We start from the raw sequence: 17,755 nt of genomic DNA on the forward strand, positions 1-17,755 counted from the left end.
TTCATCTTTGAAAATATCTAGTTGATTTTTTTGCTACTCATGTAAAGATAACCTCATAACTACTTGTACATGCCAAAATTATGGACTCAGTATTCCTAGACTGATGATGTGCATATATTTGACACATGCAAATACCATGCATACACTATGCACATTGCAAACAACATTTTCAAGGTTTTAGTATGAAACAGGCAAAACATCCATGCCTTAACTGCAGGTAGTGAGTTAAAAGCAAAATTAAGTGCAATCAGGGTCATCTATCCGCCATGCAAATCCAACAATGATAGGAGTTGTCTATAATAAAGGTACACTAAGGTCTGGCACTAGGAAGAGGGCACTGTGATGTAACAAAATACTCCTAACTCTTCCCAAAGGCTCTTTCTAGGCAATTGGAAACTTGGGATTCCTTAGACTTGTTATTTGTGCGTCATTCTAGTTAAATAATAATAACCATTTATAAATCTGTAAAATAACCACAAAAAGATCCAAAACTCACTATTGAAAAGGAAAATATGCAATTTTTTTAATGAAAAGATGTGTCATGTTTCCTTACAGAGTACAACCCCCTTAAAAGTGGCATGACAGTGTAGATAAATAAAAGAGATGAAGAATGAGACCATAGGAAATCTCTATAGCTATTCCGAAACCCTATGTTTCTTTAAATAGAATGTAGGTACCGAACATGCTGCAAAGAGGGCAATTTCTGATTTGAAAACATTCTAGGTTGAAGAAAAGGAAAAGATTGTAGATAATAGAACAAATCTCAAACCATTCTTCACATGAGAATAAATCTATATAATGCTTACATTTTGGTTGCTATTTTTTTTATTGGTTAATGTCAAGTGGGATTGATTTGGCATGATATCACAAAAGGGCTATTGATATTAGAGGTATAAATTTGCCTTAGAATATACATAAAAAATTTGTAGAATCCACACATAAGATTGGCTAGTCTTTGTGTGTCTTGTTTAGTTAAATAACAAAGAGTAGTCAATTTTAAATACACACTTTTAGTACTTCTAATTAAATTTTTTTGTATTTCATATTGTGTCATGCAGTGGTTATCTGGCTCCAGAATATGCCATGCGTGGCCAGCTGACAAAAAAAGCAGACGTTTACAGCTTTGGGATACTTGTTCTTGAAGTAGTCAGTGGCAGGAGTAACACGAAGAATAGCCTGCCAGATGAGAAACAAATACTTTTGGAGTGGGTAAGGTTATCTATTTCGATTATTTTTATGCATCTTCAAATTAAAGAAGTGAAAAATGTGCTTTTTAAAATACAATGCATTCTGAAAGCTAAGGAAATTTCTTGATGTATTCTTAGAACTAACTTATCCTTATAGAGAGAATTCAAGAAAGAGAAAATAGTTAATCAAAGTAAATATCTGTTGTTTGTGTCCATTGACTTTGGTTTTTGCATTCCATCAATGATGCAAACAGCTTTGTTTGCAGCAACTGTGGAAGCCCAAAACCCTTAAACTGAACAATCCTTCGTAAAAATCTAGTAAACCACGTCTTTTAGGCCACTATGAACTAAATAAGTTTTTGAGACAACTCTGGTAGACATAAAATTCAAGCAGATCAAGAGAATGGGAGCCGTACCATTGGAAATTGGATTTTGAGAGATCTTTGGGGATATTAACATGTTTATATTTTCTAAAACATGAGGAACCAACAGCTATACAAGTTAAATGTCTTGAATCTTATGTTTTAGCTGACTGAAAGCTGTAAGATTACTAGCATTAATTTTATTACAAATATATACAGATTCTTTGGCGTTTCTTGTCATCATCATTTTGGAGATGCCCCTCCTAAAGAATTTCATAATTGAAGAGGGGATATTGCAGATGAAGAGATTCAAGGGGATGACTTCACCAGTGCTCTAAATCATTTGGACGACCTCCCTTTTACCTCCAGAAAACTACACTGGTTGTTTTCTAAGATAGAAATCTAACTTGCTGAATTGGAATTAGGTAGGGGTACTAGTACTTGGGTATGGTCTGCTGGTGCAAGATTGTTTTGGGGGCTGGGTATTTTTTGGGTACCAAAAACATATAAAAATCATAAATATATACATATTTGTAGTTTAGAAATAGGAACTAAAGTTCAGAATGCTACATATCATGCATATGCTAAACAAAACTACCATAAGTATTACAAGTACAATATACTGATTTGATATGATTTTTTTGAACTTGGATTTCGTGATAGATATTCATTGTTTAATATTAAAATAATACAATCAATAATCAGCATTATATGGGTCTTCATCAAGACCAACATAATTATTATAGACATTAGATGATGTAGGTAGATTATCTTTGAACCATAAGCAGCCCTACTGCCCCTTCTAGTAAAAGTATGTTGGCTTTTTGACTTTTCAAAAGCGAATATTGTGTGGCAGCAGAGACTTCCAAGTCAGCTTGCTTTGGGTCTGTATCCCACAGTTTTGTTGGCCCTTCCTTGTATTCATTATGCTTGTGGGTAAGAAGGTGCAAGCATAGTTACAAGACTCGGACTCGCCTCGGACTCGGCAAGCTGATTTTTGACTCGGACTCGGACTCGTCACCCAGACTCGACAAATTGAAAAACCCAATAAATTCAAAGATTTTTAATGATTTTAAACTTCTTTCGTGCATTTTTTAATAAATAAAAATTAAAGACACAATAATCTCATCAAATAGAAGCACATACACAAGTTTACATTGATCACATAAGTATAAATGCAAATTTTAGGCTTGCGCGGAAGGAAATAAGCTTAACTAAATAACACATTAGAAATATAGATAGTGTCAAATGTCTACAAAATTCATGGAATATGAAATCCATACCATCAAAAGTTCAAAACATATATCAAGTTCAACATAAAAGCTAGAGCCTAGAAGTCTAAGGCTCAAAGGAGCCAATATCAGTGATCATTGATCACTCGACCCTGCAACCGTCCTACGTGTGCGCCTAAGATAGGTCATGGAACATTCTGTAGCCATGATATCTGCCTATGTTTCAGGCTCAGGCTCAGGCTTAGTGACATCAACATCCTCATCCACTGTTGTTATATGGAGCCTAATCAGACTCAGAGGTTAAATTTTCCCCACTTTTATCAGCGCAGTTTCCCCCCAAATTATTCAATAGGGGTTTGGGGGCAGCGCCCTTTGCGGGTCCAAGGGCAATGCCCCTGTTGCGCTCCCTGTCGCGGTACAGGGCAGGGTCGAGGGGCAGCGCCCCCGCGGGGGTTTTCGGGGGCAGCACCCCCGAAAGCTCAAACAACTTTTATTTTATTCCTTTGTTTAATCTTTATCTACATTTAATTGATATTTTCTACATGTAATTCCTAACATCCACATCAATCCTTGGACATATTCATTGTTTATTCCACTTAAAACAAATACTTTTTAAATTTTTTTTGGCTTTTTTATTGTTGCCTTGGGACTTGGCGAGTTTGCCGAGTTTGGCAGACTCAGCGAGTCTGCCAAAACCCGGCCAAACTCGGCCGAGTCCAATTCCAGAGGCGCCTAGCCTCGGCAAGGGCGACCCGCCTCGGGACTCGGTGAGTCTTGCCAACACTCGCATAGTCTTGTAACTATGGGTGCAAGTGCAAATTAACTCCTTTGCTTTGATTTCAATTGGTTGCACTTCATTGAGTTGATGAAAGAATATGTACCCTGATTCCATTCATATGATGAGGAACTAGCAACATATTGAGGCAAAGTGAAAGAATTAGAGTTCTTAAATTATAAATCAAACTTCAAATTTGAAATTCTTTTTGAAAAATGAAAATAATTTCAAATTTAAAGAGTTTGTGATAAAAATTAAGAAACCTATTAACGATAAAATTTCAATTGCAAGAGTTTGTAGGTGTGGCAATTCATGGTCATTGAGGCACCATTAAGAGTGAGGATCCTTCCTATACTTGTCACAGAGAATGGAAACACTTTGACCATTAGAGGCTACAAAATCATCAAACTCACTCGCAACATCTCCATCTCAAGATCTTGGAAGAGTTTAGCAAGTGCTTGCTTGTACCATTAGTTGACTTTTATATCTATGTATGGTGGCAACCTCATTGGCAATAAAAAGGAACTCATTTTTGTAATATTTGTGACTCAATGCAAAGGCAAGATGTGGGGTGGTCATCTTGTTCCACCACTTAACACAAATTGTTTGCACCTCTTTGAAGAAATTTTCTTGGGGTCTTGCTCTTGTTCATATATGAATGACTTCATCTTCTCAAGCATTGAGATAGCTCTCCCAAACATGGCTTATCCATGCTAGTATAGCATATCATATTCATGATGGTTCAATGAAACTAAGATATTCATGCAATCCCACCAAGTGTCATCTTGGATCATTGCTTTGCATTTCTTGCCTCTCACTATTGCATGGCCTCCATATGCAACAAAGTTGGCTCATGAGCAAGCTAGTAAGTGCCTCCTACACCTTAAAAAATTGTCTCAAGGCAATTTTGTTGCAGGCAAATTGGGTCTTAGCAACATTTTGGAAATTAAAAAAATGAAAAAAAAAGAAGAAAACAAAGTTAAATTTAAAAAAATACTGAAGTGTAACATTAAATTTAAAAACTGCATTGTTTCGATTACCTTTAGTAGCTCTGATTCCAATTATGATCTAAAAATGGCCAGTGAGATGTGGTGGTTTATAATAAAAATTTGATCTCTTCGCCCTCGACATAAATTTGTTTGATCCAATCTATTTTCCTGCCCAACTTTTGTAGCATAATGTTAAGTGAGTGGATATCACAAGGTATTCACACTTGACTTTCCATTTATTATGAGGATTATGAACAATACTCAAATGAAAGGGATTGTGTGAGAGACATGATCATATGAACAAAAAAATAAAAAGTAGAAACACCTAGATTACCCCCGTGATTTGATTATAACTGAAATCACACTCCCTTAGAAAGATATGCAAGCAAAATTACAAGTTGATTTAAGATTGGATGACTAAATCGTCGGTTTATAACACAAATATTTTTACAATTATTGATAAAATTGGCCATCTAAATCTTAATTTTACATGCAAAAATGGGTTCGTTTACAAAACTTGAAAGATAACCTAGTGGTTAGGAAGTCAATCGGGTGATTAATAAATTGCAAATTGAACAACAAATGGTTAACATTTGACATTTGGTGGTTTTGAAACCCTGAGTATTGGGTTGTTGGTTGGTGATGTGGTCGTTTGTTACGTGAGTATTGGGTTGTTGGTTGGTGATGTGGTCGTTTGTTACGTCTTCATTCTGAGTGTGGGACTTTGACGGCTTCTTGGACATTGGCTGGAGGTCATGTGGATATGCTGCTTTGTTCAAAGCAAACTAAAAAACTTCCTATTTTGGCTTGCTGATAAACAAGGGATTGGAATTTCCTTTAATACCCACAACCTTTCCAACCACAATAGTCTTGGTCATTTTAGAACACTAATATATATAGCTAACTAACTTTAGTGGCTCTTTTGTTTTGACAGTTTGTTCACATAACTCCTTTGCTCGCCACTCATGCTCCTACTCTGCCAACAGAAGCTATTTCGTTGGCACCAACAATCTGAATGCACACAGAATGCTGACAAACCTCAAAAGCCACAACATGCCAAGACTTGGAAAAAATGTTCCAAGCAATATTATCAATGGGAGGATTCCTAAGAAGCTCTGTAGCAGTTGCAATGACTCCCCCACTGATTGTTGGACAAAATGATATGCTGAAGGACTGCTTTCAAAAATCTAGCTTTGAGTAGTCATGGACAGGGCACATAAATTTTGCAAATGGCTGATCTTTTACAGGCTTCCTTTTCTATACAAATCAACTAGATGGGGTCAACACCGGGTGGGCTGAGTAGGAGAGGATTATTAATAAGGGCACTTTTGTCAAACTTCATTGTTCCAACTTGTACCCTCAACTGAACGTGATGAACTTGGTGTGTTTTGTGGAGCAAAAATTCTATGACTACATTCAGTTGGAGCTCAATGAAGTGATTGTGTTGTGAATTTTTCAATCATGAGAGGAGCCCAAAATCTGTCTCTATTTCTACCTCTAATTTCTATGCCATGTGGGATTCATCACTATTGCAATGACTGTAATCTCCTTATTTTTTCTAAATTTTTTTCTCTGTCAAAGGGCAGGACGCATTTATCTCCCATACAACCTCTGGCTCAGTGCTTGGACATAATTTGTGATATCCTTGATCAAGGGTGGCAGCCTTGATAACAAAACTTTGAATAGTTAGGAGTAGAAAATAATAAAATATACATAATAGAATGTAGAAGGATAGGACATAAAGACTTGCAAGCATTCGAACACAATATCATCACGAGGACATCAATTAAGGAAACACAATATCAGTATATCAGCAAATAGAAGATACCGGATCAAGTGTATACATGGTAGAGAGATCATTGATCTCTTCCAAGGATTAAAGGACGAATGCCGTTGTCACGATACCAACCGAGTATATAGCATTCACAGCGACTAATATTTACTATCAGCAATAATTTGACATGATCATAGTATCGGTGAAGGCTAACACACATCGATCAAGCACCATTAACAAACTAACCACCATTAACAAACTAACCATTTCATTGGTTAGTTATGTTAAATCAATGAAGGTTGACAAATAATCATTAAAGCATGAAAAATATGAATAAGGGAATAGTCGCAAGAGTGCGATTTGACTAAATAAATCGATCTGTTTAGATTATGAAGAGGTGTGTCTTCTAACTTCCAAAGAGATGTTAACATTCAACCTTGCAAGATATATATAATGGATAAGGCATTATGGAATTTGTATCTTATTTCTTATCCAGTTTGGATCACTCTTATTGAGCAAGCAGCCCCTGGCTTTTGGACGCACATTTACGAGTGAAACATATCAGATACAGCACGGATTTGCTATAAGTCACAAGATAAATCAGGTAAGCATCCATATCTGAAGGTCATATAGAATCGCTACATAATCATATATATATCAGGCAAGCATTCATATATAGATGGAAGGTCTAATTAGACCAACTCACATACCACTGCATATCTTAACTGTCATAATCAGAAACTGCAGATTGATATCATCATCATACAAGTGTTGAGATCGCCATGGGCAAATTCATCTCTGTATCTATTGCAAGAAGCAAATCGTCACATCAGGAGCAATCAGTTCAATATAGATTCAAGTAACAGTAAACTAGTCCTTATTCATTGTAAAACTAAACATATTGTTACATTCACAATAATCTTTACATCCATTAATATCTGAAATAGCAATCCATACAGAGCTCCCAGCACATTATAGCATACTATCCATTGTCAAATCAGAGAAGGCTAACATCTAGATCATCTTTGTATAATTGTATCAGTTTATATCAGATATAGCAGTGATTTCTATTCAGAAATTGTTATTGAAATAATAATAATATCATTTCCATATTCTCAATTTAAGGATTTTTAGGAAATAATTTCTTTGTGATTGGATAATTGTCCCTATCCCCTGAATTTGCCAAAAAGGGACATTACATAATTGGTCATCCTGGCCATTAATCTGTGGAAGTTGGTATTTGAGGCAGTTGATGCCTCCACCCATTTCAAATTCAAAATAGTTGTAAATTACTGATCTTGGGGTCAGTCCTTGTACACCATCCTTCCAATTAGCATCCCTATTGCTATTTCTTGTGTAATAACTCCAACAATAAATTTTGGTAATTTTTTTTTGGATTTAAATATTTTAACAAGAACTTGTAAAACCCAGTTTTCTTCACAATCTTTTTATTTTCATTAATTTATAGATTTACAATTAGAGCCAATATATAAAATTTGAACTCAAGAATCTTTCTTGTTCATAAAAAACCCATGAAATACATCAAAATATGTCGTAGCAACAACAGGGCCACAAAATGGTATAAACTGAAATTATTATGCTCAAACCCACACCAAAAATGCAAATTTATACAAACTTGCAACATTAGAATTTGCAAGCTTTGAAAGCTCATTCAGATTCTTTGAATGAAATTGTCTTATAGGTCCAAAGGGATTTTGTCCTCTGATCCTTGAAACCTAGATTGCCGGTTCAGGTTCGAGGACCCGGTTTGCCGGTTTGGCAAAATTTTGAAAATGGGTTTTGAGTTCATTTGGGTTCGTTAGTACAAAAACAATGTCAAAATCATATATGGGACCTGATTCGCTGGTTTGGCAAAATTTTGAAAATGGGTTTTGAACTCATTTGGGTTCGTTAGTACAAAAGTAATGTCAAAATCATATATGGGACCCGATTCACCGGTTTGGCAAAATTTTGAAAATGGGTATTGAGCTCATTCAGGGTCGTTAGTACAAAAGAAATGTAAAAATCATATATATATATATAGACAACCTATAGTCAACCTAGAAGCATGAATTGAGATTAGAATATCACATAGCATCATATAAACAACAAAACCACCATAAACTTGTAATCATAGCATCATAGCATCATATACTTCTAGTTCAATATCAAAATAATAATATCGAGTTCAAGTTCATTGTTTCAACAATTGGAACTTTTAACTTTTAGGTTTTAAATTTCATCAAATGGATTCTCCAATTCATCATCATCATCATCATCATCATCATCAGTCATATTAGATGATGTAGGAACATTAGATGAACCAGACGCAATGTCAGTGCCACTTGTAGTTGCACTAATAGTGTTCTTGCTTTTCGTGTCCTCAAATGCGATATGCTGAGAAGTGGAAGCATCCAAGTTAGTATGCGCTGGCTCTATATCCCACATCTTTGTCTCCCCTTGCTTCTACTCATTTTGTTTATGTGAAAAGAGACAACAACAAAACAAGGTTGAGGGTAGCACCCCTCATGGGGTTTTGAGGGTGAGAGAGAGAGAGGTAGAAATATAGGTCTAGATCTTGGGGTAGAGAGGAGATAATGAGATAGAGAGAGGTAGAGTGAGGGGATAGAGGAAGAGTGCTAGGGAGAGATAGGTCTAGAGTTCAGGGCAGATAAAGTGAGTGGGATAGAGAGAGTGAGAGAATGTTGATAGGAGCTTGTTGATTATTGAAATTTGTCTGTCTGAAAATTAATAAGATCTAAAATGTAGAATTTGCATTATATCTCCTAGAGATTTGAAACCTCTCAAACATCTTGCCAATATATACATGAAATATACCTTAAAGTATGACTCATATTTAAATGTTATATTTCATGTATATATTCCAGCATGTCTGTGCAAGTCTCGTTTCTATGGATTTAATGGTTGCTTTTAGGGTTCCCATGGCATTGAAGTCAAGCTGGATGCTAAAAAAGGTAAAAAAATTGCAATTTTTTGTTTTTTTTGGCACCTGAGCATTTGGGTTCACCTTGAGTTCATAGAGGAACCGAACTCGGATCCGAACCGGGTTCGAACCGGACCCGGATTCGGTACCCCCAAGGAACGAACCTTGCAATGTAGCTTGAAACCAAAGGGTTTTCATTCCTTGATCTCTAGTAGACCTAAGGCTTTTGTCTTTCGATCCTTGAAACCAAAGGGTTTTCATTCTCTAATCTCTAGCAAACATAAAGGTTTTCATCTTCAGATTTGATTGCTTGAATACAATTGCTCATAATTGTGTATAGATAATAGAATGATTCCTCCAAAATGAATGTGTCCAGCCATTAAATGGCTAAGATCAATGACAAGTAATGAATCTCGCCCAAATGGGTGGCTCAAATCACACATGCACCAACCACATTAATTGTTGCTCCTTTTCTCACTTAAAGTTAAATTCTAAGTTCACCTTTATTCTGCAAGTCAGGAATTTGGTCTTTCTATCTTGTTGCATTTTGCATGGTTTGTAAACCCATGAACTTTGTAACACTCAAAACTCATGACTTTTTGCCTCCTTTCTTTCTACTCACTTTCTCCTTATCCTTCTCTTCATCTTGTTGGAATTTTTATCATTCCATGGATCTTGTCACACTTTCACACAATTTGGGAACTTGCAAGCTTTGCGATGTTATGAACTTGGTGACTTCTTCTTTCTTTTCTTGTCATACTTTTGCATTATTGATGAATTGAAGAGCTTTGTTGCAGTTTCCTTAAGTTTGAATACCTTCAAACTTTGCCATGTATTTAACTTTTCCCCCCTTTTGTTATACCTTTGAGAATTTTGTGAATTCACAAGCCTTGCAACAAGCAGAACCTTGTTGCACTTTTGCACTTTTTGTGTACCTACAAACTTCATGAAAAATGTAACTTTATAGAATTTTGTGAATTCACGAACCTTCTTGCACTTTTGCACTTTTTCGTGAACCTGAAAACTTCATGAAAAATGTAACTTTCCAGCCTTAACTTCTTTCCCTTGGTTAGCTTTTTGAATTAGAACTTTTTTAGGGTTTGGGCAACTCCATAAGTGAACATTGAATCAATTATTTTCTAATTTTCATACCTTCACCCATCAACAATAGGGAATGGTTTTATACTACTCCAATTTGGGATTGGGGACTTTACAAGTCTGCCCTCCTCAAGATTGATTTTCCTCGAGCAATCTAAATTCAGTTGTTGTAGTATCCCATGTAGAATCTTCAATGGGTAGGTTCTTCCAACAAACCAAATATTTTGTGACAATCCTTCTACTCAATTTCTGTCCTTGGTATCTATTAGTTCTTTTGGTATCAAAATCAACTTTTCCTCATTATCCAAGGGCAGTAAGTCCTTTGAAGGCACAATATGCTACCCTTAGGCCCTCTTCAAACATGAATTGTGAAAGACATTAATGATCTGAGTATTTTCTTGAAGTTCCAATTTGTAGGCGATTTTACCTATCCTCCTCATAATCCTACAAGGCCCATTAAATTTGGGTTTGAGCTTTCTATATCCACTTCTCTTGATAGAGGATTGTCGATATGGCTGCAACCTCAAGTAAAGCATGTCCCCTATCTCAAAATGTCTCTTTGTACAACTTTGATTAGCATAAAAGTTTTTCTGGTTTTGGGCTTTTTGAAGATGATCCTTGAGCGCCTTCAATATTTCTTGGCTTTGAGTGACCAAGTCTCTTGCTATTAGTACCCTAATATTTGTACATATTAAATCAACAAAATTTAGTATATCATATCCATATAAATCTTTGAAAGGTAACATACCAATGGACATATTGTAATATGTATTGTAGCAATACTCTCCTAGATGCAACAACCTAACCCATCTTGGTTGTTGATTTGAAACATAATTTCTCAAGTACCCTCACTTGTTCATGATTTTTTTTGTCCATTCATTTGGGGGTAGTAACTTGTGCTAGGGGTAAGCTTTATACTTGTCAAATGGAATAATTTTTTTTTTAAAGCAAAAGTGGCAAGCCACTAATATTATATATTTATAAATAAAAATAAAAACTGATTCAAGAGCTCCAGGAGGAAAGAATCACTAAAGAAAACCTCCCTTCTCAGCTCAAAATACAATGATAAGTAATTGACCTAATCTACTACCTATGGAAGCAGTTTACACCCATATTCCTTATAAAGCATGTTCCATTTGAAATCAAGTAGGATACCTAAAGAGCTGCCTAGAATGCTAGTAATGACATTGTGTAGCTATCATCACCCTGATACATTTAGTCAACATTTACAGCTAAGTTTACATATTGCAATGTGTACTAACAAAAATAATTTCTAATTTCTTGATTTTCTTTATCTCAGGTTGACATACTTATCGTAAAAGGGCTGTCCATAATCAGCAAAATCAGCAAAATACAAAACGAGCACCGAACGAGCATATTCTGTTCACCCTGGTAACTGTGATTTTTCTGCTTTGACCGCCATTAGCATAGAGAAAAATTGTGCCACAAATGTAACCATATTGAACCAGAAACCATGTTGAAGTAGCGAGCATCTTTTGTTCACCCTGAGAACTGTGATTTTCCTGCTTTGACCAGCATTTACATCGAACAAAATTGTGACACGGAAAAAATCATATTGTATCAACAGGAAATTACTGTAGCCATCTACTAGATTGCGAATTTTATGCCCTTATAAGCCTTGGGTTGCAAAATTTGGGGAATTTGGACCAGACCATGAACCCAAAAAAGTAAAAATGGAATAAGCCCGACAGAAATTGAAAAAAAATTCTTTCATTCTTCCATGGGCTGCACATCCAAGTTGTTCTCATCCTGAGCTTCAAATTGAAGTGCATTATCTACCTGAGTTACTAGCTGGGCATTAGTATCATAGTCGAGTTGTACCTGAGAAGAACTTGGGGCTAAATGATGTGGAGGGCCTTGCAAAGGAGAAACATGGGAGATGGAATTATCTTGCTATTGCTGACCCGTTGGAGATGAATGCTCAGACACTTCATGTTCGTGCCCCATGATAGCAATTATTGCATGAACTTTGTAAAAAATCCTTGTTCTTGTTTCTGCATTGTAATGTCCCCTTCTCGATGATGTGCTTTCAGTGGTCCATTGGCCCATTCCTGAGACCCGTAGGCTATGTGGAATGAAGAATTAGGGTTTCAAACGTTGGTGAATCGAGAACTTACTATTTTTAGTAAGTTAGGGGTTGGCTGTTTGGATGATGATGTCTTACTGAGATTTCCATGCTCTATCACTGGGTGCGAAGATCATGCTTTTCGGAGTAGTAATTCATGACTTACTATTTTTAGTAAGTGGCAGTATGGAGTATTTCTATTTTTGGCAGTGGACAGGGTCCTGGTCCTGCAGCAGTTCTATGGTCTTCTTTACTCCGCTTCATCTTGGTTTTTGTTAATGATCAATATGGGAGTCATAAGTAATTTAATTAAATATTATTTCCTTGTCAAAGGTTTAATATTTAAATATTTGCATTTACTGATTAAATGTTGAGGATGACTTGGGGGAAAATAATTAATTGATATCCATGTGTTATTTTCCTAAGTCAAAAGGCGAATTTGTTGGTGGAAATTTAGGAGGATTAAACATCTCTTGTTTAATGTTTTTATATTGCAAAAAACGCCACCATAAGGCAAAGTTTGAACTTGCCTAGGAAAAGGAAAGTGGGTGCCATGTTGGTGGAGACATGAAGCGAAATGAAAGAGAATTTGAGTGGAGTTTGGGTGCCATTTGCATTTGCATTTGGGGAGGCGTGAAGTTATAAATATGAGCCTTGGGCTCTCATTTTGGCATCTTGAAAATTTGCATCGTTATGTTGCCGGATTGGTGTATGAACTTTGAAGCTTCGGAGTGCGGCTCCCTAGTGTTTCCAGTTTCGTACTTGAGATATAGTACCTAGCCGCGTGCTGTAATCTATGATATTTTCATTGCATATTTCAGTGTTTTTGGAGTTTGGAGTGATTTTTGGAGTTGCTAGTTTCCCTGTGGCTGAAGCAAGTTTTTGATCATACCCCTCTGCCTGAGCGACTGATCATTTTGGGTACTAGTTCAATCTTCCTTCTTGCTGTTGGCAATACATCTTGTAAGTTTGTGGCACTTTTCTCTGAGTCTTGAATTTAATAATGCAAATCGAAATATCCTAGCTAAGTGTGGGTTTTAGAGAGTGCATTGGGATGTGTGCAAGGTATTTTGAAGTGTTTTTGTAGCTCCCTTTTGGTTTGTCTTAGCTGCTACTTGTCTAGTGTTGGTTTGGGAGTGATTTGGAGTGAATTGAGTGAGATTTGAGTAATTTAGTGAGTTTATGGGTTGCTGGTTATGCATTTCCAACCTGCTGTTTTTTATGTTGAATGAGTTTCATGATCATTATCTCTTATGTTCAGCAATATTCTTCTACTCTCACTTTCCTCTTTATTGTAAGGTTAAGTAGTAGTACTACTAACCCATTTTGGATTGTAATCTCATATCCCACTGAAAAGTGGAAGAGGCTGGCTTGTCGCCTATATCTGATAATTTGTAATTCAGTCCTCCCGCTGCATAAGCGGTCGAGTGATGTTGGTTGTAATGATCCTCCCGCCGCATAAGCGGTTGAGTTGAGTAATTTGTAATTCAGTCCTCCCGCTGAAATATTGCGGTAGAGTGATTTGTGTCTGCAGTATTGTTCTCTTGGCTGGTTCACCGCCAAATTCCTTGCTTTCCCGCTAGATAAGCGGAAGGGGCTGGCTTGCCACCCAGTATTGCATTTGCTTTATAATTTCCAGTAGATTAGTGAGCTAATGAACCCCTTATCACCGTATGCTCTCACCTTCCCACATTGGGCACTTGGTGATCAGAAGGTGGAAGGGTTGCAATTTCAGCAAGCTTTGAGATTATATTTTCTAACCTTAACGGGTTATGTGTTTGTTTGTAATTCTTATTGCACTTAAAAACCAAAAAAAATTATCAGGGATATTACATGCATCCAAAGCCCTACCAAGATTGCGAAAGGTTTGTTGCAGAGGACGCACATTATTCAGCTCCAAGGACTGTTGATGCTATCATAAATGTTGACGAAGGATTCCTTATGCAGTAGAAAATGACGAGGAAAAATGCCACCAACATGAGCTTGCCCCCTCCAAAAATCATAACGTTGGACCTCTAGTCTTAACTTATTCCCCATTAAGAATTCTGGTCTGATCGTCTTGTTTTCTATTATCTCTAATGCTTTCCATGACTGCACCAAGTCTCAAGTGTTTGAGAGAAATATAGAAATGAGCTACGACGGGTAAATCAATCTACGTGTCTGCAAACAGAGTATCTGTTCACCCATCATCTTCTTGACGTTCCTTCTGTAGTGTTGACACTAGATATTGAACACTAACCCTAGCTGGCCATCAGCGACGTTTTCCTCAAACGGCTCTTCCCATTCTTCCACTTTGAGATTAACTCTATAGTTACGCGACCAGTACTCCATTGTGGGTAATGGCGACGCAGAATGTAGTTCACCAGATTCCGAAGATGAGGACAAGCTCTGCATTTTAGGAAACCTTTGCTGCCTTGCAAACTTTATGTCTTGCTGAAGCCTTATGTTATGAATTTATTAAAGAGTAATTATGATCTTGAAACCTCTGTCAAAACTTGGGGTGGGCATACCAAGCTTGCGTATTATCTCTTGCCAAATCACACATGCGAGAATATTGCCATATTTCCTACCCGAATGTAATGTCTTTCGCATCATTTTGTGGTAGAGTTCACTAATTATTGAGGGGTGTAACGTCATAAATTGTACGCACTTGCTAAAGCAGTACAATTTAACACCTAGTTTAGCACCCGCCTTGGCGCAGTTGCATTTTGCATTACATTTCCCCTTTAGCACTTAATTAATCAAATTAATTAGGTCTAAAGGTTCTATTTCATCATTTTCCACATCATAAAGTCGGGCCCTTTCATTAAAGTGTGCCCCTTTCATTTTATTCCTCCAATACATCACTTAATCAAAAACCCTAATTAGGCCCTATTCTGAGCTTGGGGGCTTGATTTCGGGGGTCAAAACATCTTGAAATCACCTGTAACTTCGGGATTCTCTCTAAAATCATCATATCTGACGGCCTTGAAAATTTGGTGAAAAGTTGTCGGGACCGTGGCGCCCGGAGTGCACACGGTCCCGGACATTTTTCCCGAAATTTTAGGAGCGCGATCCAATCATAAAATAAAGCTTAACCCCAAGAAATTGGCGGGATATTCAATCTCTTGGTCGGCCAAAAGTTGGAATTAAGACCTAGGGATTCATACATAAGAGCTCTCTTTCTTCATTGGAAGGGATCCGATTTTTGTTTTGAGGGACCTCATATGCAGCGAAAGAGCAGATCTTTGAAGACTTCAACATCTTTCAACATCCCTCTATCAAGCATTTATCAATTCCATTCATCCATTTAGGGCTTGGAAGACATTGAAGAACAATAGGAGATTATCGACTGAAGATTGGCTTGTACCTCTCCCTTGGGGGTTGGGTATGATTTCATGTTGTTTTCATGTCTTTGCATAAGCTTCAATATCTCATTTATTCATGCTTTAGATCACTTTGCATCTTGATTTAGAGCATTTACATTATCATTAACAAGCAATTAGGGTTTACTTTCTAGGTTGCTCTAGTTTGCTTACTTGCATTTTAGATCTTGCACACACACAAGGTCTGCACACACATTACTTTTACAATACAACTTGGCTATTCGTGGAGGTGGAAATCACCGAAGCGGGGGTTTGACTAAGGCAAAACCCTATATAGCCGCCCAAACACCTTTTTCAGATACAAGTGCAGGTTTCGAGACTCGGACGACGCCGCAGGTTGCAGATCCGGAAAAAGCAGGTCGAGACAGCACCTCACACCAAATTGCAGAGCAGAATACTAGGACAGGGGCGTGGGGCGCCCTGGTCCTGCCAGGACAGGGGCGCTGGGCGCCCTGGTCCCTGGGACAAGGGCGCTGGGCGCCCTGGTCCTCCTGACAGACAGCATTTCAGACAGTTTCCCAGAGTGCAAAACAGCAGTTTCAGGTGCAGTTCCGGGACAGAATCAGGACAGTGGCGCCCGCGCCCCCATCCCGAACATTTTCAGTCAAATTTTGACTCCGGGTACGCATCTGCATTCTTGTCTTATCTTTGTATTTACAGCTTTCCATTGTTTAAGTTCAATTCTGCAATCTTGTTATTAGTTCATACTTGCATTTTAGGGTTAGGAATTGGACTTGCATAATCTTACCTTTCAATTACAACAAAGGAATAGAAACCCTAATAGGTAGCCCGTGGCTCTCTCTTTCACCAAAAAGAAGTAGCCAATTGTGCGATACCTCTAGGCTCTTTCGTATTCCGTAATGTGTGTCAAAAGGTAGGATTAGGGCATGGTAACCTAGTCTCGCTTTTTTCCCCCACACATTTTGGTGAACCCGACGTGAATCTATCATTGCTTCCTCTTGCATTGCATTTGTTAGATCTAGATCTAGATTTAGTGTGTTTTCATTTCATTTTCATAAAAAAAGAAAAAAAAGAAAAAAAGAAGAGAGTGTGTTCCTTTGCATTGTGTGTTTAAATTTCATGCAACTTTTATTTCAAAATGTCAGACTTTTATTTGCAAAATGTTCATGCTTATGATGATTATTATGAGTATAGCCAAGATGAATTAGATGAAGCTTTAGATGAGTTTTTGAACCCTAAAGATGCCAAACCTTCATTTTACCAAAAACTCATAAACCTTGTTACTATGCCATTTCGTTGTGATGAGAAAGATAAGTTGAATGAGTCCTCTCAAGGGTACATTCCTATCAACTCTTCCACTGAATCTAGTAACATGGTTGTTTTCAATAATCCCCTCTATGAGGAGATGTCTCCTTTTGAATCAAAAGATAAACCTTTTAATAGATATGATCATGCTTTGTTGGATGATGCTCTGGATGACTTTGTGGCTTTATCGAAATCTCTTAACAAGAACAAGACTTCTAAATTGGCTAACATGATAAACTTGAATGAGCATAATAAGCCTCTCTTTGAAGTCCAAGGTGCTTGTCCTTCTCCCACCTTTCAAGTTCCTAAATCACCTCTCCTTACTGTCCAAGGAGGGTATGATCATGATTCCTTTCGTACTCCGAATAAACCAATCATCACTATGCAAGGAAGAAAACCTATAAGTCCTTATAGTTATGCCAAGCAAATAACTAGAGAGAGTTATCATGCGGTTGCCCATACTTATCATACCAGAAATAATAGGCAGCCTAGTCCTCCTCCTGTTATTCCAGTTTCTCTTCCGAATCCTCAACCAATTCTTCCGCAAGCTCCACGTATTTCACAAGTTCTTAGTAAGGAATATGATCTCATAGAACAACTTAAAGTTACCCCTGCTAAGATATCCCTTTGGGATTTGATTCAAACTTCTTCCGCTCATCATGGAATGTTACAAGATG

The 17,755-nt window shown here is 37.2% G+C and overlaps 1 protein-coding gene across 3 annotated transcripts in view; it reads left to right on the forward strand.

Moving 5' to 3' along the window:
• Nucleotides 1-17,755, forward strand: part of LOC131077277 (cold-responsive protein kinase 1) — a 136,539-nt gene that overhangs the window by 85,121 nt on the left and 33,663 nt on the right. For 2 of the 3 annotated variants that reach the window (XM_058014730.2, XM_058014731.2), the window contains exon 6: nt 1,059-1,209. In XM_058014730.2, the coding sequence (XP_057870713.2) occupies nt 1,059-1,209 (151 nt within the window). Of the gene's footprint in view, nt 1-1,058; nt 1,210-11,661; nt 11,754-17,755 lie in introns of all 3 variants that reach the window. The other variant, XM_058014732.2, reaches the window with a different exon arrangement.

This window comes from Cryptomeria japonica, chromosome 8 (assembly GCF_030272615.1).
Source record: "Cryptomeria japonica chromosome 8, Sugi_1.0, whole genome shotgun sequence".
In the NCBI taxonomy this organism is placed as follows: Eukaryota; Viridiplantae; Streptophyta; class Pinopsida; order Cupressales; family Cupressaceae; genus Cryptomeria; species Cryptomeria japonica.